We start from the raw sequence: 27430 nt of genomic DNA on the forward strand, positions 1-27430 counted from the left end.
AAGGCTTTTTGCTACCATAATCTTATGGCTTTCACAGTTATGGAGGGGAAGAACAGTTTTGAAAGCAGGAGGAAAGGATTTCAGACAAACAACCATGCACTGGCAATTCACTGACCTGAAACAATCTTGAGAACACGTGAAATGTATAGACAGCACAAGATCCATCTGTATCTGACAGCATTTGATTGACATGGCAGCGCCAGGCTTGCTCTTCATCATCATATGCCACAGGCTGGAAAGCTGCCAATATGGCAGAAAGAAATGGTGAAGGTGGAGGGGAAGTTTGTACTTCTGCGAAACCATCCTGTTCTTCTTCATCTTGGCTATGAATAACAAACAACATAAGTGAACTACTCAGTAAATTTTTTAGGAAAAAAACCCTTCCTTTTAGTAGGGGAAAAAAAAATAAGTACTTGGAACTCAGAACAGTGTTTTGTCAAATAAATAATCAATGAACTAAGGTAACTATGAACAAAGAAAAGAGTTAAAAATAAAAAAGTTTTACTCCTATAAAACAATATTTATGTTTGCATAACTTGCATAGTTTATTAATATGCATAGTATGTTTGCTAATACTTGCATAGTTTATTAAATAGTGTTTTTTCTACTGACAAAGGGCTATATGTAGGTTATATGTAGCTCTATACAGCACTATACATATATACAACTCACAATTCAAAGAGATATTATTTTTTGTCCCTAATAACTCAATTAACATTCAATTCTTCAAAGTATTATTCATCTAAACATATGGTCCACCAATATCTATAACAAATTCTAGCTTTTCTTAACAGAAACACAAGAGCTCATTTAGCAGTGTCATATTACTTAAGAAACATCATAAGTGAATGGAGATAGATTGCAACACTTTATTTTTATTTTAAAGGCAATCAATTTAATGAGACTTTGTTTGAAGAGCATTCTATGGAAAGCACACTTTCCATTAGGCACCAAACCTCCAATAAAAATATCAAATTATAAATTAATCAATGCTACTATTTACAATCACTAACTTAATTGTTAAAATTTTCTGTATTACAAGGAATGATATATTTTGTCAGTTCTTGTATAATTATACTTATACAGCAAATATACATGGAGGAGGATTCCAAGTATAGACAGTTTATTAAAATAATTTCTTAAACATGCATAGCTTTTTCTCTACAACGACCTCATTCACAGCAGCACCAAGAATGTCTTAAGCAAGACTTAAATATGTCAGACAAAGAGTGGGTGTTGGTTTTAGGCGCATTCATTTTAGTAGAACAAAGCTCAAAAGCTAAGATGCAATCCTTTTGAATAATATCTGTAAGCAAAGCTTGAAAAAGATTTTCAGAAATTTTCTAACTAGTGTATCAACCCTATAAATAATCTACCTCTGTCACTCTTTAAACTAGAAGGATGAGGCTTTTTGTTTGCTTGCATAGTGTAAGTAAACTAAAACTTTAAAGAGATTTTTCAGTTGCCCATTAGGAAATAAACTTCTATTAACTGGTACCAGCCTTTAATTCCTGGGAAGTGTACTGCAGCGGGTTGTGTATGGGCTTACAAGACTCTATTTCTCTGTCCCTGTCCCAGTAGAACCTTTTCAGATGGTCTTTTACAGCTCCTGTTGTGTCCTTTTCTCTAACAGGGTCCTTAAATGACCCTTCTGACAGAATATGCACTAAGTCTATGTTCCTATGTATACTACATCCATTGTGGCATCCAATCTAAACTTCTGAACAAATTTTACACATGAACAGTCGATGAACAATTAGATTTTTTGGTTTTGTTAGGGTTTTTTGTTTGCTGGTTTGAGTTTTTGTGGTTTTTATTTGTTTGTTTGTGGTCTTTTGTTTGTTTTCTCTCCTTCTTAGACTGTTATCTTCAAAGGACTTAGGGTTCCACTTTAAAGATGACTCAATCAGCTAGGGCTAACTATAACTTTTCCTCTCAATATTTATTTTTGCCCTCCAAATTAAAAATGGAAAAAAGTTATTTTACTTTAAAATTTCTTCAAAATATACAAGAGACTGATTAACCTTTGGGTGCCAAAATAGATTCTGCCATAATTCAGAGCCGTTCAAGTTCTATGTTATACTGATTGCAGCTGGTGGTTGCCAAGAAAATCCTCCATAACACCCTCTGACCTCTTTTCACATTTTTATCCTATCAATAGTGACAAAATGTGCAACATTTCTTTTATTCAAGAATTCTCATCTTTTCCTATAGGGCTGCTTTCCCTGTACCAGAAACAGCTGATAAGCAAAGTACTGAGATTATTTCCTATAACAGGAAAAAACAACCAATCATTATTTCAGATCATTTTAGATACTTGAATGACGGGATTCATGGAAAACCACACACCCCAAGAAAGCCTACTTTGTTTGATTCATGCACTGATGGTGTGTAATTTCTGTTACTTATTAATCTTACCTCGACAAACCAGAGAAGTCAGCTTCTTCTTCTTCACATCTCTCATCTAGTTCTTTCAAAGCCAGAGTGACATCCTCTTCACAGATTGATTCAGAATAGCTCTCAGGAGCTGCTGCCTCTGCCAGTTCTGGGGTCTCTTCCAACTCAAGAGATTCATGACAGACCAGACAGTCTTGTTGTTCTTGTAGTAGATATGACCCAGTATCTTCACTAGCAGTGCTAACTTGTTCATCCCTCACTGCTGAACTCCCTTCCTGTGAATTGAACATACTTTTATCACTTTTATTGTCAGGGCTTATGCATTCTTATCAGATTTTATTATGGTAAAGTAATGGAGTAATTAAAACTTGTTTACAAGTATCCATTTTTACTTTAATCCTTCAGCTCTTTGGACTGTTCACAGTTTTACTTGAGCAAAACCAAGCAGTTTATTTGTAATGCTTATAACTTCTGTTAGCATTAATATCCATGAATAAAACTTATTGTTTACAGCAAATACAATTTCTCAAATACACTCAATTAAATCTGTTAAGAGAACACACACGAAAAATTTCTGAAAATAGCCTCAAACATATTTAGGTCATACACAATCAAGACTTTCATATTTTACTTTTCTAGGCAAGGACCAAAAATTACTGCCCCATGCTCATCTTTGGGGTCTGGAACCAGCACAGAACATTTTTTTCTCCTTTCTGCTCTCCATTTTAACAAGTTTCTAAAGCACAACTAAGTAACATTGTAACGGATGAACAATAGAAAAGGGAAGTTCCACTATTTTTGTTATTTTGCCATTCCTGTTAACATGGTGAGCTTTAAGGGTTTAACCCTGAATCTCTAAATGTAAGCTTTCAATCACTGGCAATTACAAAGAGACAGTGATTAAATTCAGGTAGGTAACGGTAGATGACCCCTTCTCCCTTTCCTCTTCTTCCATTAGCATTATTATACTCATTAACATTGCTTTATTGAACAAATGAATTCAGATTTGGTTAATTTATGATTAATCCATTTGAAAGCTTTTACTGGATTTTTCTGTGGAATAAAATTAACACTTTCTTGTGCTTGCCATTTCCTAAAGGCACAAATTATCACATTTTCATTTTTAGAGTGCTCTTCTTCCTCTACTGACATGTCCAAGACTGATCAACAAACCTCTGGACAGCCCCTTAGGATACAAATCACTTCATGGCTTTCATCAGACTAAACAGATCCTCTGACAGATCTTGTACACATACTGGAAAAGATAATTCAACTTTAAACAGAACTAACCTTATCTCCCTTTGACTATGGTAGTTCTCAATGTGACACTGCTGTCATTTGCCACAGCCAGTGACCTTATTCCTAATGCCTCTTTTGTAAAAGTCATGTAACACATGTGTCACACTGAGCAGCTAAGACACACAGGAATGCAAGGCACCGCTACAGCAAAATAATTCGGACTGAAGCAGTGGTCCATTTCTATTAGAGATGTTAACACACAATACGGAGCTGCCCTGATCATGTCTGGTAGATGTACGTATGAGGAATATGCTTTTACAAAATACTTTGTAGAAGTGCTAATTACTAGCTAATAAATGTGCACCAAAGTTATCTTCATAGTGCCATGACACATGGTTTGAACTACCAAGATGAATGTTCTTTAAATATCTTAAAAATGTGACTTATATAGTTGACAATGCCACAGAACCTAAGAAAAATTACTTCTAGTAAACCATTCATATACTTAAGCCTGTAAAACTCATTGTACAAAATTGAAAACAGTGTTGTAAGCTGGATTGTAAATGCCCAGTTGGAATAAGAAATGTACATTTTGTCCTTTTTGCAAAGATACATGCTATTACTGGGAATCAGCCAAATACATTTAAGTAAACTGTTTACTTAACTCTTCAGAATCCCTACAAGATAAACAAACAACTCAAGTGCATCTAACCTGCACATAAACACATTTTTAAATAATAGCTTACATTTTTTATGTTACTTTAGATAAATTTTGATACTTATTTATTTATTAATATTAAAAACATTTTGATAAGAGACACAGCATGCAGTGAAATGCCTTTGTTGGAAGATTTCATATATTAAGTACACAAGTATAGGAAAAAACTGCAAATTGTGCAGTATAAGAAATGAGAACAAACTTACTGCCTTCACATATTTTTTAGAAGTGAGTTGGTAGAGTGCATACTTTCAAGGTCATTGTGCTAAGAGGCATAAAGCCAGCTCTCCCCTTTAGCAACAAAATCCAACTAGATAGCTAACTCTTTTAGAGACAGAACTGTGAGTGTTTGAACTGTGCTTGAAAAACACATGTATTTGACTGAATCCCATATTCAAGCACAGAATAAACCTGGAACACACAACACTTAGTGAATGCATTCATATGCATTTGCAGTCTTTCATTTGATACAGCATTTTTTTCTGGATGCTGCTTAGTCATACAATTACTTTACAGCCCAGTTTATATGTTTTCAAAATTTTTAATGATCTTGCTACTTCTTTTGTGTGTTTTCACCTGGCTTATCAGAAGTATAATGATTTTATAACGGAATCTGCAGAATAACGATTAAACCAAGTATAAAGGCAGTTTCAAAAAGAACTATGAAAACATAAAAATTAGCTACACCTGAGAATGTACCACAAGTGAACAATGGAGAAGACTGAAGTTCGATCATGGTGAATTTCATTCTATAAAATACCAGCTTATATATGGCTTCTCCTTTTTGAAATCTTAACATAAAACATCCCACCTATGCTGAAAAAAAATCGTCTGAATTAAGAGCTCTTCCTCACCTAAAATTCTATTGGAACAAAAATTTATGTTGTAGACAAGCAGGCGAAGCTCTAACAGAACAATCTGTTTGGCAATCTAAGAACAAGTGCTCTACAAAAGTTGAGACAATTTATCAACTACAATGTAACCAAACACTTCAAAAATAAAAAAAAATATAGATAATCTTAGTAGAAAAACATGAAGAATGTGGGGGAAAGCTGCTTTGTATTAAAGTCACAATATTACATTTTTAGAAGGTGAAGATTTTATCACAGGAAACCAGTCACATGTTCCCTTTGCTGTACTCAAAATATGTCTTTTGTTCTTACAGTTATCTTCATTAAATGTTAGCTAGGTGACTGGTTTACCTGTTAATAAGACTTACTTTCTAGACAGCAAACTAGAGCCTTTGTTCAGAAACCCCAGTCTCTTGAACCCATCGGTCAACTGTTTAAGCCAAGATGGCTGAAGGCTCATTTTTAAGTGTAAACAATGCACTAGCTAGTCAGATGCACAGAAAAACAGCTTAATTCTGGAAAACTTAGTAAAACTGTATGTTCTGCTAAAGGCAGGATTAGCAATGCCTGTCCAAATAAAAATAAGACTGCCAGTAGCATCAATAATTCTATCTGAAGAGATAAGAAGTCCACCTAATCCAAGCCACTTCAAATTTAAGGAAATAACCAACATATTGAGGTTTTAGCTACACCTGTTAAATATTGTAGGAATTGTAGCAGATGACAGTTTCATTTTAGATGAGTTTTTTAAATTTTAAATTATTCAAAAGATTTTTTAAAAAACAAGAAACTGCAGTACTCACAGATTTGCAGGTGGCCATTAGCTTGAAATCTGTCTCAGTCCACACAGGCCTTTCCAAAAAAGTATACCACTAGCATCTGTGGTCCTTTTTAAAGGATTATTTAATGGAACCAACTGCTAACACAGCTGGCCTGAGGTTTTATTCCCATTTAGCACCAATCACATTAACCCAAAGAAAGCAAAAAAAAAAAAAAAAAGGGGGGGGGGGAAAGGAGGGGCAGGGAAATGAAGTATTTGAAAGAAAATGTTGCTCAAGAAGGATTTCAACCATATCACGTAAAAGCATCTCAAACATTAGCCTATTTTCATTCAGCACCATGAAATGATCATTATCAGCCCTTCAAGAATATTTTTAACCTGTGGTAAGTTCCCTCAGTCCATCCCAAGTAGTTTGCATACTGAGGGAACATTTTGTAAGAACATTCCAACAGGTTAGAAATATTAAAAGCAAATCAAATAATCAGTGTAACAGATGAAAATTCAGTTGAAAAGAAAGCCAAAGTTGCTATGGACATTAGAAGGAGCCCAAATCAGCCATGCACCAGCCCACATTTCTCCCCACCTCAGGCAGCTGGTTGCTAGAGTTATCTAGAGGAGAAGCCTCCAAACTTGGGGTCTCAGTTCTGATTTGAAGCACCTCTTCTGTTCCCACACTGCTAGTGGAATCTTGAGACTGGAGTGATAAACCAGCATGATCTGATATTGTTTCATCTATGGCAGAATCGCTGTTTAGCTAAGATAGAAAAGAAAGAAATGTGAATTTCTTCATAGTTTATCAAACATAATTTACAGGGAAAACACATTATTTTTGAAATAGGCTGTTTTAGTATGGTTAGTGATTTGAATTCACGTACATATTACAAGTTTAACAGCTTTACACTAAAACCATTACGAGCATAACATCATTTCTGTAGCATTTAACTTTGAAGAGAGGTTTGAAGCTATCCTTGGGATCCAGAAAATTAATTCCTTTCTTGTTCTTAAAGGTCTTTGGCACTGGTGAAATATTAGACCAAAAACACTGAAGAGCAGAGCTCTTTGTTATGGGCAACACTAATACAAACCTTACCGAAAGTTTGAAAAGAGCCGTACTATCCCTGCTGCTGCCTGTACAGTCAATTTTTTCCTAGTTTCCTTTATGTAATGCAGAAAGAGAGGCCAGCATTCTTGATTTTCCTCCATTATATGTACACATGCTTCAAAATCCACAACTAAATAAGCAGTTTAAATGGCTATATGCCACTGAGACTCCCACAGGATAATTCATTCCTCTTGTTCTTATTTGGTATTTTGAGTTGGTTTTTTTAAGCTAGGAATCCAGAAAGATACACACTATGTGCATTTTTGTGTTTATATTTAAACAAATATAGTAAGTATAAAGACACTTTAAAAAAAAAAGTTGGACTAGAATTATAAACCCATTATGTACCACTAGTAGGTAACTCTTTCCCTTCATTGATGTTGTTATGAAAAGGAAGCTCAGACACATTAATTTTGTTCCTCTTTAGTTAGGCTGAAAGTGTGAGCCATGCTTATCCATTAAAAGTGCAAGTGAAAGCTTAAGTTCTCAGATTCCTTTCACAAAAAAATAACTTACCATCTGTGAACGAGACAGTATCTGACTTGCAGTCAGGGCTGCTTCTTCTTCTGAAGACTCATCAGTATCTTCCTGGTTGGTCAAGTTCAAGCTGGGTGTGCTACCAGAGTACTGACATTCTTGAAGGGACGGTGTGTCACCTTTGTCAATACTGTCAAGAGAGCGCCTACGAACACCCCAGTTGAAGTTGTCCATGCTTTCACCCTAAAATAAAAAAAAAGTTTGCACATGTATGTATGTACGAATTTAAAAATTATAAAATTAATACACAAATGTTACACAGAAAACACAAGTACTGAATGCATTATGAGCAGAGTTTCAATCAGCCCTTTAATTTTATTAAAATTTTAGATACCTTGTTAAATTATGTTTGTAGATAATTTAAATATATGGCAAATGAAGTAGCTATCTTTTGAATATCTTCTTGGAAAGTAACTCAATATATTATCTAGATCTATATCAGTATTGATTTTATATATCTGACTAGAATGTACAAACACACCACAGACAACAGATGAACAAGCCAGTGCACCAGGCTGCAACTTACCTGCAGCTCCTGGTTAGCAAAAAGGAAAACACACATAATTAGAAAGAACGAGGACAAACACTTAAAGATACTCTAGAACCAGGGAAAAATGTTTTATTACATAGGATTTGCCAACAGTAAAAGACTGATTCAAGCTCTGGAAAAAAGCTTTAGTCAAAAAGCTAGTATTTAAAATAATTTCTCTTTCTAGTGGGAGACTGATTAAAAAAATAAACAAACTGAAGACAACACACTGAAGCCAGCATGCTTATGATACATTTTCTCTAGCATAACATGTAAAGCAACTGTTTCAACAAACACTGGATGAAATTCTTTAACTAACACACATGAATCTAAACTGACCACATCCAAGTGACAAAGCACCATTAACATTAATTATATACAAGTTGTAGAAAAACGAATGTCTTTGTTAACTGTTTTACCACCTACTTTGTGTCAGTTTTATGAAATGCATCCTAAACATCAAAAACTGGATCCTTTCAGTTCACACATTTTAAAGTTGAGGTACTTCGTTTTCAAACATCTAACACACTAAGTGAAATCCATATCTTAAAAACACTAGTGTTTTCATTCACAGGTACAATAACAATCTCCAGTTGTCTCAAGGACTTAGTCAGCCTTCAACAATTCATCTAAGTAAAAAACCTGATCAGTTCAAGTCGCCAATTTACAGACAGTTCTGAGAATTCCCGCATCTAGCTCCAAACGTGCATGGATGGGTCCCAAACTCCTCTAACAGAATGTCTCTTTTGGTAACTTAAGAGAACATTATGACACATTAAATATGCAAAGCAAACTAAACATTCTGTAGTCTCTTTCTCTCTTAGTGATTTTTTTTTGCACCAAAACTAGTGAAAAATTATGGCAAAGCAAAAGAATCCCACCAACACTACAGTACTACTTCTGCGGGCTAAAGTAGTACTTAAATTTAATCTGAATATTACTCAGATTTTCACGTAAAAGCCCCAGTTCATGCCGTTGACAATTATTAGGAATATCAACAAAGAACATTCTACATCTTTGGTGTAGAACTTGGCAGCTCTTATATCAGGTTTACAAAGTAAATGCATACAATTTACACGTAATGCCCTAAATTTGTACAAGCTGCACTACACGTTGTATAAAAGCAAGTAAAGAGAAAGAAACTCTCTTTCTTCATTATGATGTGCTATTAAAATAATACAAAAAATGAAGTTAAAGAATAACTTGCATTAGCAAAGTTTTCATCTTTTGGCATCCTACCCATAAAGCCCCATATAGTATTAAAATAATATTTTACTGCTATTGAGCCTTGATTATTCTGAACTGTTTGACTACTGCCATTCAATATAGAAAACTCTGTCTGTATATGTGGTCACATATATGCAATATACCACAATGAGCCTGTAGTTTTCCTAAAATAAGCGAATATTGGCTGGAGTGAGGCAATACACAGGATGCATGAAGAAAGTGAAATAAAACTGAAGTATTAGGGAAAAGAGCAAGATTTGTTAAAAAGGGCTAGATTAATCAGGAAAAGAACAATCTTAGGGTTTAAATAGGCAGATATTCTTATCAGTAGCTTATCGACTATAATTCAATATTTTGTATAGACTGTAACAGTAGCACTGAAATAAACTGCAAAGCATTTGATTTACTCTCCACAGCCTTTTTATAGTCCTGCTTTTAAGCTTTAGCAAATTCTGGACTGAAGCCTTTTATTTATCTCAAAGAAGTAACACTTGTTAACAGAACATTTACTAATTTTTGGTATTTAATTTTGTATTATCTCTCCTCTCTCTCTTTTGACAGGAGGGGAAATGGAGGAGAACTGCAACAAACCAGATATAATGTTGTAAAAAATGCAAGCAATTATGGTGACCATGTCGATTGTATATAATGAGACGGTATATCATACAGTTTGTATCTTTGAAAGCTATTCTTCATGTTTTTAAAATGCAGCAACATACAACGATAATGCCATTTTCTTAACACACTGTTCCATAATTAAGTTTTCTACTGCATCATACCCAGGTGTTTGCCCTGTCACTGGCTTACACTGTCAAATTGATTCACTTTCAGAGTAAGTCACTTAACCGCTTCCAAAGCCAACCCTCCCACAAACATCCAACAATTTGCAACAACTTAACACTGCAAGTTTGAGACACAGGTTTCTTTATAGTGCAAGTTAAGTTCAATCTTGTCATGAATTCTTCCCATTTGGATTAGTTAGAAGAGCTGCTAATTCCTTAGAACTGCACCAACACAACCTTATTTTAAAAACGTTCTCAAATGGAAATACACAGAAGAAATCCCAAGGTCTCACCTCTGCATCTTCCAATTCAACATCTAAAAAGTCAAAGTCTTTAAAAACTCCAAACTGTTGTTCACTGGTATTGTCTTCTACAGCTACTTCCTCCTCTTGAATCACTTCTTCCGTTGTTGAAATGAGACTAGTTTGTTGATCTCCAATTTCCAAGTCTTCATTAGAAGAAAACACAACCTGCAGGTATAGGTAAAAATAAAAATTAAAAAAAATCCATCTTCTGTAACTCCAAACCTCACTTGTCCTGCTTCCTGCTGTTTAATGGCATTAGTGGCAGTTAGCTTACCACTATAATGATAATAACTAGGGCGAGTGCAGACTACAACTTGTTTCAAAATCAGCTGCATTTTAAAATACATCGTTAAAGTAGTGAAATCATCCTCTTCAATAAAACTAGGAGCTGCAAAGGTACAAATCTGGTCAGGCTGGATGGGGCCCTGAGCAACCTAGTGTTATTAAAGATGTCCCTGCATTTGCAGGGGGGTTGGACAAAGGTCCCTTCCGAGCCTAAGTATTTTATGGTTCTATGATAGTTAAAGTGAAAAATATGTACCCCTGAACTTTCATTTTCATAACCACAACATTAGTCAAACTTAGGAACAAAAATTCCACCTTAATAGTCATTCACGTGACAGAGGCCACATCATTTTCACCTACCAATTTCTGTGGAAGGACTGCATACCTTTAAAAAGGCATCTAATGCTGGCTTCCAGTGATGACTGTCTTTACAAATTACAATTTGCTGATTATTTCCATTTGAATTTTCAAAAATCTCTTCAGTTTCAACTTTCAGGCATCTAATTTTCTTTATTTTAACCTCCTCCACTAGATTAAAGATCCACCTCCCACCAATATTGTTCCCCAGCTAAGAACTTCTATGTCACAATACAAAATGATATTCTAAATGATAACCAAAGTAGGCTACTCAGTTTATTTTAAAAGCTGTTAATGTCATCACTACCGTTATGTTCGGTATGCCAGTGGGGGTCTTTTCTATGCCATACACAGAAGTAACACCATTAGCCTATGTTTACTCAATAGTAAAGACTGTCATTCCTGATACCTATGTCAGCTTGAGGGCCTGCGATCCACCAGTCATTGTGAATGGATTCTATTGTATTTTCAATACAGCATTAACATCCTTGCTGTCCTCGGCCCCTGCTGCCACTTCTCTCTAAAGCGCATCTTATTTATAACGTGCTAGATAAATATTTAGTTGCAACAAGAGAGACCTAGTTCAAAATCCTCTCCTAAGCAAGGCAATTAAAATTCCTATGTGCAGCCTCAAACATACAGCATGCTACTCTGAAGTGGAAGCGTAGTCCTGGTCCATTGTGAAGAACATAAAATTTTGAGAAAAAGCACTAGGCTTCGTCTGATCAACAGAGCTCCTTAGTAGTCAATTAATTCAAATTGGAGAAGAAAGAAAAGAGTTTCAATCCAAAAACTTGAAAAAAAAATCTTGTTTTGATAACCACATAAGACAAATAAAGAATTAAACCTAATAATTTATCTTTGCTTTAAAACATATAACCCTCCCTGTAAGGCTGACCTTAATTCACTCAGACAGCAACATTAGCTTTGGCTGAACTGAAATACTGTTTTGAAACTCTAGTAAAGAATGGTGCCCGGTGCACTTGTTGAGGAATAACAATAATACATGACTTACGATTTCATCTCTTTTTAATCCTTCAATTGGATCTGTGAATTACTGAAGCAAAACCAGTTTGTCAATCATATAATCACCAGGTTGAAAAGGATCCACTAGATCATCAAGTCCAACCATTCCTAACACTCCCTTAAAAGCACTTCATCAACCCGTTCCTTAAACACCTCCAGGGAAGGTGTCTCAACCACCTCCCTGGGCAGCCTGTTCCAGTGCCTGATGACTCTTTCTGTGAAGAATTTTTTTCTGATATCCAGCCTGAACCTCCCCGTAGCTTCACCTATACCTGAAAACACAGTAGCATTCTCACTACTGGAACTGGAATTTACAAACCAAAATGAATCACCATCACCACTTACCGAAGGATTCTTGGGAAGACCAGATTCTGGACCACACAGAGAAAGCACATTCATTAGCTTCTCCCTCGTTCTTCTCTAAAAAAACATAACAAAGCAAATCACATAGCAAGGCACCTGCTGGAGGTCCAGGTAAAACTTTAAAACATATGCATTTTTAATTAATCATTTCACATGCTGACATCTTCTAAAAAGAATCTTACCATTCTTCACCAGTGTTAGCTTTTAGTTTATGCAATATTCATTTATTGTTTTGCTAAACACAATTTAGACTTCAAATTACATTTCAACAACTTTTTTTCTTTATACATTCATAAACATTGCCTGTAATGTATGTATAATGTGCTTGAGACACAATGTACCTGAGACAATTGTGGTCTCTTCCAGCTGACAGGAACTAATGCATTTGAATTTGAACCTGATGATGTTGAAGACGTGCTCCGGGTGACAGCGATGACTTTTGGCTTCCCATTTCTACCAGCTGCACTGTGTTGATCACCGTACTTATTCCCAATAATCGGTGTCTATCAAAGACAACAAATACTTCCTTAAAATTCAAATCCATATTAGTAAAGACTACACATTTGATTTCAGAATTTAGTATTACATAAAATGTAGGAGGGTTTGTCTGTTTGTTTGCTTTTAAGCATTCTGTGAAGCCCATACCTAATCCACTGAGCACTGGCAAACACAAAGCTGAATAATTCTACTCTACACAGCAGACTGCCATTCTACTGACTTGTGCTTCTTTAATTATGCAAGTTTTATGCTGACAATCCAGTTACATTAAAATCAGCCCTTTTGACAGAAAATGCTACTCTAGTGAACTCGGTGGGAATTCATCTTGTCTCCCATTTATCTGCACTGAAATTTCCGGTAAGGAATGAACTTACCAATTTAAGTAATGCCCCTAACACATCTATATCCTAAATAATTATCTTTGAACAGCTTCGACCAGGAGCCCTTATTCTTGACAACTACTAAAATTGGTACAGTTTTCACATGGCTGTATTACACTGCAGTCATTTGGCTATGCTCCCTTTTTCAGACACAGAATGAATATCAGCTGTATTAATATTTTCAGTTCTAACAAACATTAACTGAGGGGCCTTGTTTTTAGCTACAGGAGTTTTTTTCTCTAGTTGTGTCCACCTAACACTGACATTCCTATATTCTGTATCCTACCTCCTTCTCTAAATTCTTTACTCCTTCCAATGTCATGCCAAAACTGCAATATAGGGTTTTAATCTTCTCAGCCCTTGAGTGCACAACCGTTCAGTTGATGAAAGCCTGGAATGTTCAGCTGCGTCAGCCTGCTCTCTGACACAGCTGAAATATCCTTGAGAATAATCCTATTAACTTCTAGTAATTAACCTCCAGACATTCAGAGGAGAAAAAGGCAAAACCACAACATAATTCAAAGTTTATCCTTTCATATCTTTGTATTATCTTTGTATTTTACTATGATGCTAGTTACATGTATGTAAAACTTCACCACTTGCCATTCTTAAAAATTACATTTATTTTAAAACATACAAATGCAGAGGGCTAACAGAAAACAAAACAGAGTTTGCAATGGAAAGTCAATACTGCTCTGTAATTTAAATATAATTACCTCTGATATATCAAAATGAAAATCTAAAGTCTTCCCAGGTAGTTCCTTGGAGACATTATTAAAAATTTTTGTGAAAGAGATTTCAGGAGAACCTATGTCACCTCCATAAGACTTTGGAATATCATTAGGTACCACAAGGCTTGCAGATCGAGACACCACCAGTTTCAAAATATTAAGGGCTTCCTTCCAATATGGACTCTAAAGAGAAGGTACACAAACCACAAAACAATCATTTCAAACAAGACAGCCATTTTTAATTCACAGTAGGATTTTGCACTGATTCATAGCAATACTCCCCAAACCAAAAGCTCTAATTTTCTATACTTGGCTGCAAGATGTTAGCACAGGTGGGCAGCTCCAGACCTTGAAATGCCGGGAAGGCAGCAGCAATGCACCAGGTATGCCATACTGGGTAGTCAGGTCCAGCCAAGCAGGCTCACCAGCTCCAGGTCACAGTGCCAGCTGCGCCAGATCCTGTACAACTTTCAGCTTCTAGAATCTTTAATTATTTTACACTTATGGGCAGAGTAAGCAATTTGAAACAGACAACAATACTTTGTGGTTTATATTGCCTCATGTATTTCAAAGATCTTAAAAAAAAACCAAAACCCAAACATTAACAAGATTTTTATATCATATCAAAAGCCAAGGTAAAACCCTGATAACATAATTGGAAGAGCCCGAGTTAAGTGCACTCTCTCAAAAAAAGATTAAGGTAATGTAAGTAATTCAGCAGTTTCAATTACGGAGATTGCGAAGTGAATCACAGAAGACACTTACTTCAAAAGCCGCACCTTGGGGGAGTTAAGATTCACACTCCTGAAAATGTTGGGATTCTATCTACAACTTAAACCTTCAAGTTTTTTTAATTAGCACAATGTCTGGGTTGGGGTTTTTTTGTTTGCTTGGGTTTGGGTGGTTTTTTTGTTTTCTTTTTAGGTTTTTTTTGTGTTTGCTTGTTTGTTTGTTTTTTAAATTAGGGTGCCACATTTGTTAAAATATGTTTTTAAATTGCATTAAAAATAAACACATTTTTCAAAGCTTTGTAAGTAATGATTCTTCAACAAACTGTAGCAACTTCAAAAATTTTTTAACATGCATTGTGGTTGCAGAGGACTAAAAAAAAAAATCATCTTTAAACAAGATCATTTAAACAAGACATGTTCATATATGGTGTCCTCTTTTGTCACCTATAGTATCAAAAATATGTAAGCTTCTCTGGAATTTTTTTTTGCTAGTACTGCTATTTCAATGGCTAACATCTTCTAATTAAGATTATATTCCACGGTAGCGTCAGCTTGCACAGACTGCTCAGATAAAGGTTGGAGACGAAGCAAGCAGGCATCAGGCCAGAAAAGCTACAGTTATGCTAATCATTCCACTTTGCCTAATGCACTCTGACAGGAGAACAATATCTAAAGTACATATCCATCAATAACAAAAAATCCAGGCACGCTGCTGTTCCTGGTTAATTACGATTAAACCACTTGACTGAAATACATTTGGCAATAATGGAATTCAAGAAAAAAGAAAAGGAGGAGGAAAAAAAAGGAAGAGAATGTTGTGCACTGCAATGGTTTTATGCTCTAGGCATTTTTTTCATAAAATCTTTCAGCAAGATACTAGATCTTTTGCAGAATAGATTTTCAGTAAACTGTGTTCCAAATACAAAGGATCAAATTACCTAGGGCAAAACACTATTGTTCATCTTTCAAAGACTTTCTTTAGGAATAAATGCACTCAAATTCATTAAGTGCATCTTAATGTCCCTCACAGATGTGTATTAGTGAAAGTGACTGAAATACACATTTGACTGTAAAACATCCTTTTGAAAACATATACACTTAAAGAAAACATTTGTGCAATATTTGGCAGTAAACATTTCCTTATATTTTAATAGTTCAAGGATCATCTGCTGTAACCACACACGCAGAGTTACCCACATCTGTAAATATATGTGTATTTGTTCTAGGTAACAAGGCCCAGAAGATGTAAATCAAATTATAAGCATATATATATATGCATATATATATAAAGCACATATATTATATATAAGCATTATATATAAATTATATATATATAAATTATATTATTATATATAAGCATTATATATAAAGCATTATATATCTATAAGCATAAAATGAAATGATTACATAGGACAAAACAAACAAATAAAAAAACAACCTCAAGCCATGGAATCTGACTTTGAATAACTATTTTTATATCTGAAATAAAGTAATTCTCAAAAAAATATTGATTTGTAACTTCACTACCACATTGATAATATGCAGAAAAGTTTTTATAGTTTTCAGAATACCCACCTGAACATATTTACCAATAACTTTTATGATTTCCAAATTAAACTGCTTCACTGGTGCTGTGGATAGGTCAATATGACTCAGAAGACTGTAAATTATCTGCAGCAATGACTGTTGCATACTGGACAGCCCTTTCTCTAACAGCTAGAAAAAAAAATCAAAAAACCCCAGCATCAATTAGGGCTTTTAGTGGTAGCAAAAAGTAAAAACAAACATTACAATATATTTAACTTCCATACATATTTATTTTTCCCTTCAAGACCTCAAGTGTAGCACTTGGCATTTTTCAGTATTTTAACATAAAAAAAGTAATGCAGCAGAACAAAGTTTGCTGTCCTAATTCATTTTTTTCCCTGAATTTTGATGTGTTAGCACAGATCAAAAGCACCTAATAATAAAATACTTCTCACTAAATAAAAGCGTTCATACAAATTCAAGATCTCAAAGCTGCATAAAAACCAATTACACTTACACCTTAGAGAAGGCTGGCATACGCAGGCTTACAAGCAAAGTAAGTACAGATTAATTAATTCATGAAAATGTAGTAATATTTAACAAAATAGCTTCATCAGTTTGAAGTGGTACTTCAAGAACAAGCTCTACAAGCCTTTTACACAACGAACTTATTCAAAGGTAATAACAGTTTTCCTGTACGAGTGACTGGTAAATCATATACTGAATTCTATAATTCATATGAACTTTAATTACATACTGCACAATACTTACAAACTGAACTTTGAAATTAAGTTTTTGGGTCATGATAAGGACATCTTTAAATGTATATTTGGCTAAAAAAGGGCTCTTAGAATTTGTGCTAACTATACTTTGCTAAAGCCAAGACAGAATGTGCAATTTATTCATGTAGTACAGAATATAAACTTCTACAATGAAACACCACTATCACAAAAGGGATATTTTATTAGAGGGATTATTACTTCAAGGCACTTTTAAATTGCTGCACTCCAAGATGGCAGTACTCATCCCTTTTCGAGATCCTAGAACATTTTATTATTCTTCTTCCATTACGGAAGATGTGCTTTATTTCCCCCACTACTCAGAATCACGTGGAATTGGCAATAAGTAAATGATTGTCAAAGATTGTCAACAAGAAATACAATTCTATTAAAAATTTACCTCTGCAAGATAAGTTACGAGGTTAAATGTGGCATCTGAGAAAGAGTCATGCAAATATCTACATACTACGTTAATCCAGTTAGAACAGTCTCTGGAATAACTGTGTGTACTGTATAAACTCATCATATGAGCCAGATTGGCAAGAGTTGGTGATTTCTCCTCTGCACAAACCTGAAAAGCAAAAAAACCTATTTAATTATATCAGAAATGACAAACTTTTAACATTTAACATTTTAACAAAAGATTATTCAAACTAATCATACAAGTGACATATACAGTTTCTGTTAAATCTTGGAGTCTCGTAATTCACTAAAAAACTAGTAGAGAGAATTAGCTGAGAGACCTAAAACTGCTTTCTCAAATGAATAAATAGATGTATCAGGTATAAATAAAAAAAAAAATTTAGCTCAAAGCTCCTGAGCAGGCAACTGCCCTCAGCAGACATTCAAGTCTTGACCTGTCTCTCCAGCTACGAGGGCTTGTATTTGGGAAGACAGTAGTATCTGCAATAGTGGTACAGTGGCATCTGTGCTCTGAGCTGATCTACTACCTCCACCAAACCTATGTTAAATAGTGCCCCTAGCCAGCTGCACAAGTATCTAAGGAAAGACAGTAATTTCTGGGTTTGCATCAGGCATGTACTCCTTTCAGGTGGCCAGCACACAGTTAAATGATTTCCATATCACACTTTGGAAGAGGGCTATGACTGCACCTCCTATGCCAGACAGCACTTTTTTATTTCCCTTTCCACACTCTTACTTAAAATGCAGGCTGTCAGGGCAGTGTTACCAGCAGCCTGACTGGAGTTTGTGGGTGTGCACCATGTACTGCTTTACCAGATATTAGAAATACTTCAGGGTTAATCACACTGTACAAGTAATGGAAAGAACACAATACCTTTTCTTCTCTACCTATCTGTCTGAAAGGCAACGATAACTTTTTTATGATAAGTAAATTAAGAGGTATGCTTAAAAATTGATTAAGTTTACAATTAAAATTACCAGATGCAAAATCAGAAAAAGTAACTGATATCATTAATAAGTAAATTTGTTCTTAACATCTAAAGTTTATAGAATAAATAAAATGTGTTTTTTCATTGACAAAGGGAAACTTGGGGATTGATATGAGGACCAACTATATAAATTAGGACTGGATCACATATTTAAAACACAACTTTTTATAGCTGTTTCTATGAGACTACTAGGATCACATGGAAGTATCTCTTAAGTGAGCAGAAAAATACAGCAATGCAGGTGGTAAGCTCCTGAATACACCCCATGAATGATTTTACATACCTTTGCTATCCTGTCAGCTGTTTCTTTACAGAACTGAGTTGGGCTATCAAAGTGTTGGATCAGATGAGGGAGTAGGCACAAGATGTTTAGGGGAAATCCTGAACACATACAAAAACACAGTTATACGAGCCCTAATTATCTCAATAGGACTTAATTTATGTGGAGTTATGTGGGCATATAACAGCTTTCCAGTATTTAATAACCCCTAGAGCATGTCACACCTGTGTTCATACAGATACAGAAATCATACATACATATATGTAACTAAACACGCATGAATGTAGAAGGTATAGAAAGGTGTCGGTTTCTGTTTAGATGCATATGATGAAAATCAAAATATCACTGAACCAATTAAGCAAAACTATCATGAAACTGGATAGCTTTAAACAGTACAGTCCCATTGTTTCAAAAATGTGCAAATGCTTGAAATAGCATTAAACTAACTGAGCTATTTAGTACAAGATAATGAAAAATAATACATGCACTGTTACAGCTTGCAATCAAGTTTAAAATAAGTTAATAGTCAATATGTAAAGTTTTTGTGCAGTATTTCTTGGCAAATAATCATAGTCTGTAAAATACTCCCATTATCTAGGACTGCAATAATGACAACTGCAAAATACATTTAACTGAAGGGTGTTTTTTTAAAGGCAAATGCATAATCACTACTGATTTTGATTACACTTAATTTGATGAAAAAATACATTTTTATTACATATACAGTAACTACAGATACCTGCTAACTGAGAAGGATCCACCAAAGCATGCCTGGAAATCGTTATGAGTTTGCTGAGGAGATGAACTGTCATTTCTTGTGTAGATGCTGAAGTAAAGCCTTTTAGGAAAAGCTGCTGAAGGCCTGGAAAGTTATTCCATTTCAGTTTATTTTGCAACTTTTCTATCTTTTCCCGACTCTCTGACTTATCCAGAGGCATGTGAATAAGAAGCTTGTTGAGTAGCTTCAAAGCCAAAAGGTATTCATACTCATAATCTGACTCTAGCAACGAAGCTGCAATCCAAAATATGGTGGCCATCAAGTTGACAGGGTCAGTAGTGGGCTGCACATCATACATCCCTCCCTCTCTCAGGGAGGAAAGGCTTCTAGTCCTTGCCAAACTTCCGCTATGATTTATCCTTCCATCCATTATATCCAGTGTGTTGCTCCGTCGACGGTCACCTCTCCGCTCACTGATTAAATTCAGTCTCAAAGAATTGCTCCTTGTATTGCTGTAATATCCCAAACAACTGCTGCTATTAATGGGACTTGTGCTTAGATTTATCTGTCCAGTGCTTTTCCTGTTAGCTGCATACTTGTTTCCCATTACAGAATCATGGTACGAGGTTCTGAAATAAAAGTCAGTATTATATATTATTCCATACAGAATACTTTAATAACACACACTTTAGAAAAAGAGAAGAAAGAAAAAAGATTTCACACTAATCACATATATACAGAGACAGTGAATATTTCTCTTCATCACTGGAAGTGTATTATAATATATGAAAATACTCTACATGTATTACTAAAATATTCTTACATTATAAGGACAAGACTGCAGCATCCTGTTATCACTGCTACCAAATCGATTTGTGACAATCCCAGAATAGCAAAGTAATTACGGAACAACTCACTAAATTCAAGAAAATTGGCCCATAGCATGTAAAAGATTATCTGTAAATGAAGATCTAGCATTCCAATTTATAGATGTGATAAAGATATGGAAATGAATTAATAAATGAAATTGTTTACTTATTACCTTATTGTCTGAAGTATCTGACCTAGCAAAACCAACTCCTTCCAGTTCTGATACTGAGAAACCGATATTCCTAGAAATCTCAACATCTTTGTTTGCCAAAAACTTTGCCATGAAGTCAAACAAATAAAGATGGGGCAGTGCATTTAGGGATTTTTTTTTTTCAGGTTGATAAAAAGTCACTGAGCTAACCACTCAGCTAACCACTAAGATCTGTAACGAGACACACTAATGCCTCAGACTGTTAAATTACACTTCTCTCATATGTACAACAAATCTGAGGCCTAAGACAGACTAGCATTTCCTCTAACTGAAGAAATTTCTTCTTTATTAACACCGGAGTAAAAGTTATTTCTTGCACTACAGGAGTTTCCATCTGTGACCCTCAAATTATCTTTTAAAGATTGGTGCCATTACACCTTAATTATAGATATGGGATAAAAATAAACATGCCCCTGAAATTACACTATTAATCAAAGTCAGTAGGGCCTGATGAAAATAAGAGTTCTAAACACACTCGGTGTCCTTACTTTTGAGAAATTTCAGAAGAACTGACAATGTTTTGGAACTGAGCTATAAGGAATACCTTGGACACCTGTTTTTTGTTTGTTTGTTTGCTTTTTAAATTGGACCCAAGAGAGTCAGTTGGAAAGGCAGAGATTTGTTTTCAGAAAATCTAGATTCTTATAAGTTTTGCTCGAGACAGAATGATAAAAACATAAAAGAACAAGCAATTTTGCTATTAGGATATGACTATTCTGCGAAAACAAAAATAAATTATTTTAACACACTTCTCCAATAATTCAAATGTATAAAAAAGCGTAATGTAGCTTGACTGATAAAAGAACTTACTGAGAAAGAGCAGAAAGCAGGTCATAATGCTTCATGGTTTCAGCCAATGTATCGATGGCAGACTCTAAGGTCAAAAGCAGTTCTATGACAAAACCCTGAGGAAAGCCATAGGTCATGATAAATATTGCAGTATGTAGAAGGAAGATCACAGGAAAATATAAAATCAGCATGAACTAAACTATAACTCCATGTTTCAATTAGAACACAACCCTGACAAGGCAGCACAAATTAGCAGCATACATTCAAGACAGGAAAAACTTAGAAATTCTAAACATCCACAAATATTCACAAAATTCTAGTTTGCATTATTTTTAAGGATGGACTTAAGGATGGAGTCATTTAGACTGTTATTTTGCAATATTAAAAGATTACATCCATTTCTTTTCATGTACAATGACACCAAGCTGGATGGCTATTAATTTTTTAGGTGAAGTTCAGTTCTTAATAAAAGAAAATCTGTATTTTTTTTCATATGGCTGATTTCAGGATCTTCTAACTATGAAAAAGAAGGTGCTTTCAGGAAAGAGATGTATCAAACTCTCTAAAAGTTCCTATTGCTGTAGAAGAAAATGTGCACAGCTCATCTTTTCATCATTTCATTAGGTGGAAATTCAGGAAGCATCATGATTACAATTGTTTTGATATTTGAAATTACTTCATTTAAAAATAAAGGGCAACCAAATCAAAAGTGCTTTTAAATTTTAAAATGTCATTAAAATAATAATCTAAGTACATCATTTAAGCAAACAGCTTCCAAATAAGGGGGAGTGGATTTCAAATACCTGAGCTTCTTCTCCTGCATCTCCAACAGTTTCTACTAGTCTGGAGAGAACATCAGAAAGTGTAGATGCAGTAAGAGGCTGCTTCAGAGCCCTGAAAATCTGAAAGGACCTCCCAGCATAGTGTCGAGAGGAGCATGAAAGCGCAGTTTGCAAAGCAACTTCACTGAGACGGTGTTCCAATTGAAATCCTCCTACAAAAGCAAATGAATGCTCAAACGCAATGCTTTATGAAAACCAAAATCCACCTGAATTTAATAAGGAGTAAGTTACCAAAGCCATTTCTAGTTTTAAAATACTATTATCTTCCACATTTTTCTCAGAGTACTATTCTAAAAAAAAATCTTTCCAGGCATACGAACTTGTACTTCATAATGCCTAACACTGGAGAAACTAGTACAGAATAAAACATTTATGATTTTAATAGTAAATGTTCCCAATAAATTAATAGGATGTTTTATCTCATTCCTAAAAGATATTTAAATCTATTGTAACAGAAACATGAACTGAAACGTGCAATGCACAAGAAAAGTCTATTATTTAGAAGCAGCAAATGATCACCTGGAGTGATTTTATAGATTATCTGTAAACTTAAAGACATTCAAAAAACATCATTCAATTTGCAGACTTGAACACTGTATCATGAATCAACCATTTTCTACCCTACCTGAGCTAGACTGTTTAAATATGGATACCACATGCTTTAAAAACACAGTTAACTGTTCAGCACTCTTTATATTAGGGTTCTTGGCTGAAACATCTTCATGATTCCAAAGTGGTCCTCTTTTCCTAGAAATATAAAACCAGAGTAAACAGAATATAAAACATAAATTTTGTCATTAACATTATTTAAATGTTATCTTAACCTTAAGGTTAACTGCAAAAGAATCTTCTACCTACCACATAAAATAAACCATTTAAAACCACAGACACAAATTGGAAAGAAGTTGACAACTGTCCAATATTGTACAATAATATACAAGAAGTCGAGACAAGGTGATAAGCAATATATCAGATCCAACTGAAATAACAGCATGAGTTCAGGAAAAGACGTTCTCCGTTAGGTAATATTTAGTTATCTAACAAAGAATCAGTACAACTAACACTATTATATACTTCTTAAAACAACCTCCTATGCTGGCATTTTCTTCACATCAATACATCCCACTATTCTAAATTTAGGCTGATGCAAAGGCAGTTTCTTTGTTGGCATAATTAATCAAAAGCCTTGAGAAACAAGTGAGATTTCAGATTTAGCCAATCTTGAAGGCTTTATATAAACTATCACACCAACGGCACAGCTTATTTTGCTGATGTTCTTTGCCACTCATTCATATTTTCTGAATAGCCAGATCTCTACCATTAGGCAATCCATAAACTCCACACAAATCTTGCAGCTCCCTAATCATCTTTATGTATTCCAGCCCCTGTGCTTCAGTATGGGAATCCTTAAGATGGAAAAGGGAACTCTGCTGTATGGCAAGCAAAGATAACAGACCTAGGCAGAACTTGGAAAAAGACTTTTAAACACTCAGGATGTGAAAGGAGGGGCAAAATTCTATGAAATTGTTGGAAAGTTAGAGTCGCTCACAGGCTGTATCACATATAAATGCTTCAAGATTAAGCTGTCTCTTTCTGGTGATAAAAACAAGTGACAAATTCAGCAATGTGATGCTAAACAGTAAGGATTTTGCCATATTTCCATAAAACACGTCTTGCCAAAAAAGAAAATTGAAATCTTACCTTGAGGTAATAAATTCTATGAGAGTTTTCACTTTTTCATCCTGCTCTACTGAAATGTCAACCTCATTGAGGATTGTTGTTTGTAGATGAGAAATGGCAGCACTTGTATTTCCTAAGCTGATGCTGGAAGAGGTAGAACTTGAACTAAGCCCTGAGTCTGTCATTGGGGAGGGCTGGTAATCAGGTATAAAATCATGGACACCCGCTGAAATAGAAACAAGATTGTTATGAGTTGTTGACTGTTAATGTTAAATATATAAAATGAAGAAACAGCCCTCTAAAAATCAACAATTTAGCAAATGTAATGCAAATAATTTCATGGATGTAAAAATTTCAATGAAATCAACAAGTCTGATATATGCTAAGTCCTGGCATGACAACCCCTTGAATTAGGAACCGCGAAATCCCTCTTTAAAAGAACTGTATTATGTTTGATTTTGTACTGGCAATACGGTGAAATAATATCACCGGTCTCTGAGGCATCTCATCTTAATAAATGGAGACAAATGATATTAAACTACTTCCTAATAATGACAGATTTTTTTTTTCATTACAATTCAATCTCAGCGCAACTGACAGCACTTTAAATCAGTGAACACTAAATATTAACTATAGAATGAATTCTAAGTAGAGTCTCCCTGGCTGCACAAAGTCTCTGTGAAGTTAACATATCTTGCTGATTTTCTCTCCATGTAAAATATTATGTAGCAAAAAAATACAACAACAAGGAGTGGTAACTCCTCCCATTACACCTGTATCTACCTATGAAGTGCTAGGAGAAAGTAAACTTGCAAGGAAAAGAAAGTGATAAATCTTTTACTTTCACAACTATACATAGGTTTGAGACTGTGACATCCACCACAAATTTTCACTCTAGAGTGCTGGATTATTGGCTGGTTCAAATAAAATTTAATATCAGTTTGACCTTGTCCTGGGCATGCATACTTGTAATAATCTTATATTAATCCTCAGATAGAAATGTTTGATGTCAATCTCATTGTAGTTTCTATCAGACATTTCTGTTTTGATAGTAACAAAATACTGTGTCACATTTAGAGATTTTTACTGCAAAAATCAGGAATGGAACAGTTTGTATAGATAACCACACAGGTGCACTGGTAAAGTTCTGTGAATAAGTTTACATAGAAGAATTCCTCCAATATGCCCACTTTTTATTTCCTTATTGCCATGAACATCAAATTCAGAAAACAGATAAATAGGTTCAGTTAGTTACAAAACTACTTCTGATGTGAAAAAAAGCAAAACAGATCGCATAGCAATATGCTGCCACCTACTGAAATAACATGAAATACCAGGTTTCAACAAAATGAACTACTTAACATTTCTTTAGAAGCTACAATAGGCTCACATTATCTAAACGTTACTTTCATAAAGTAATACATATAAAACATAACCTTCTGCAGAACTACAATATTGCATTGTTAACATTAACATTAAAGGGCAATATTGTAAAAGAGTATTCGGATATAATTGCACTGTTCAATGAGCTAACTGACAAAAGCCAGAAATTTAAAGTTGGTACAACCAAGTGAGAAGTGTATCTACTTGGTTTTTATTTTCAAGTGCATCATAAAACCTGCTATATTACAGATCCAAAACAGAGTTTCTTCTGTGGTTGCCACTGTTTATCATTCAACTGTGCTCCCAACTCTGGTAACTGGACACAAAGTGGTAACATGAACCATCTCCATTTTGACTTCATTAAAATATGTTTTATCCAGCTAGACAGAATTTACATAAAATAGATTTTAAAATGCCAATGGTTCAGGCAAATATTATAAATAACAGATATTTTAATAATTCCTGGAAGAAAAGATAACTTTCCATGTAATTATAACAAGCAACACTTAATAAATCTGAAGTATACCTGTGAAAGTACAATCTAAATGGGTAGTTTGCTTGACAGTAAGCACCCTGGACTCATTGAACTCTCTGTTTCTGAGTAGGACAGAAGCAACAGACTGGACATTACTGCCAGATCCCATCACTATCAGCAGATGCAAAAGCAGTCGTTTACAATGCTCATAGACTTCAGGGTGACAGTGGTCAAAACCTAACACAAAAAGAATATAGAAAAAGTTTATTAAATTTAAACAGCACATTGAATTCAATTATTAAAAACCAGCAGAATTCAAATTGCTCTGTTATATTTTACTAAATAATAGATACATAATACACTAAATAAGTATTTTTTTCAGTATTGCAACATTAAACCAAAAGCATAGTTTAACAAATATTGCTATATCCTCCTGTTTCTCACGTAACAGTAACAACTTAGCATGCATTCTGTATGAAAAATCTTACACAGAGAAACAGAAAGTATTTCTTTTAGTTACCTATAAAAATTGCATGAAGCAAAAGATGCAAGTATCCTCCCCATTCCACCTTTACACTGTGGTCAACTATCAAGTCAGTTAAAAGGATCACTGCTATGTTGCATCTAAAAGCAAAAAACAAATCTGTTAGAAGAACATAATGTATGAATTTATGAAGAGCTGCAAATAGCTTACTATGCTACTAAACAGTACTCTAAGTCTATAAACATCCATGAAGTTGTATTATGGGACAAGAGGAACCCTCACAATGAAGACAGAAAAACTTTAGTCCTCTGAATTAAAAGGCCTAAAAATCTCAAACTGCTAAACCTGTGAGTAAAACCGCAGAACATAAATCTACTATTTATCTACTGTCTTTAAATCAACTGTTTTTAATCTCCTATCTTTAAATTACTATGTTTGTGGAACAATTAAAACATAATGAATTGCATCAGCACTATTACAACAGTTACCTGTGAAGCGACATGCCTGGAGGAGACGTTTCAGGCAAGTAATCCACCAACGGTGACCAGCAACCTCCAGTAGGTGGAAAAGGTAGAGGCTCTCCTTGATTGTGCTCCATCACCTTCAATCGCCAGTTTGAATATAGAGGCATTGAATCACCTAACACAAAAGATAATTAAACCAGAAAAAATATGTAATATATTCCTGTATGATATAATCTTCCAAATATTTTTAAATTCTTGAGAAGCTGAGATCTGGGAGAGGGGGGAGAAGGAACCAGCCATAACCAGTAGTAGTTTGACACAGTTTTTAAAGAAGTAAAAAAGTGGTTATTTCTTTTAGCATAAGGATGATTCTACAGAAGCCACACACATAACACTAAGATTTGGTTGAACAGGTTCATAAAATCAACATATGCACATAGGGAACATGGACACATATAACAAAAAAAAAGGCAAAATGGTCTCATATATATAATTTCCTTGAATTTCAAACCTCATATCAGATAGGGGGTTAAGGCTGGGTCCCAAGATCATACTGAACTCATTTTGAAGAGCTGCATAGGCTAATGAAGTATTTCTCAAGAACGCCTCTTCATAAGTTTCACTAGCAAAAAATCTACCAGTTCTAAGTGCCAGATTAATGCCTGCCTAATACATGG

At 34.6% G+C, this 27430-nt stretch overlaps 1 protein-coding gene across 7 annotated transcripts in view; it reads right to left on the reverse strand.

Annotated features, from left to right (window-relative positions):
- FRYL (FRY like transcription coactivator) overlaps positions 1 to 27430 on the reverse strand; it is a 169301-nt gene that overhangs the window by 17394 nt on the left and 124477 nt on the right. For all 7 annotated transcript variants that reach the window (XM_054064535.1, XM_054064537.1, XM_054064536.1 and 4 more), the window contains 19 exons: positions 26778 to 26928; positions 26326 to 26429; positions 25857 to 26042; positions 23969 to 24173; positions 22893 to 23014; positions 22229 to 22419; positions 21447 to 21541; positions 19577 to 20184; positions 18841 to 18938; positions 17546 to 17716; positions 16415 to 16555; positions 14094 to 14291; positions 12841 to 13002; positions 12482 to 12556; positions 10457 to 10633; positions 7605 to 7808; positions 6570 to 6740; positions 2419 to 2672; positions 116 to 323 (listed from right to left, as the gene is read on the reverse strand). In XM_054064535.1, the coding sequence (XP_053920510.1) occupies positions 116 to 323; positions 2419 to 2672; positions 6570 to 6740; positions 7605 to 7808; positions 10457 to 10633; positions 12482 to 12556; positions 12841 to 13002; positions 14094 to 14291; positions 16415 to 16555; positions 17546 to 17716; positions 18841 to 18938; positions 19577 to 20184; positions 21447 to 21541; positions 22229 to 22419; positions 22893 to 23014; positions 23969 to 24173; positions 25857 to 26042; positions 26326 to 26429; positions 26778 to 26928 (3521 nt within the window). The remainder of the gene's footprint in view (positions 1 to 115; positions 324 to 2418; positions 2673 to 6569; positions 6741 to 7604; positions 7809 to 10456; positions 10634 to 12481; positions 12557 to 12840; positions 13003 to 14093; positions 14292 to 16414; positions 16556 to 17545; positions 17717 to 18840; positions 18939 to 19576; positions 20185 to 21446; positions 21542 to 22228; positions 22420 to 22892; positions 23015 to 23968; positions 24174 to 25856; positions 26043 to 26325; positions 26430 to 26777; positions 26929 to 27430) is intronic.

The sequence above is a fragment of the Cuculus canorus genome, chromosome 4, assembly GCF_017976375.1.
Source record: "Cuculus canorus isolate bCucCan1 chromosome 4, bCucCan1.pri, whole genome shotgun sequence".
Lineage (NCBI taxonomy): Eukaryota > Metazoa > Chordata > Aves > Cuculiformes > Cuculidae > Cuculus > Cuculus canorus.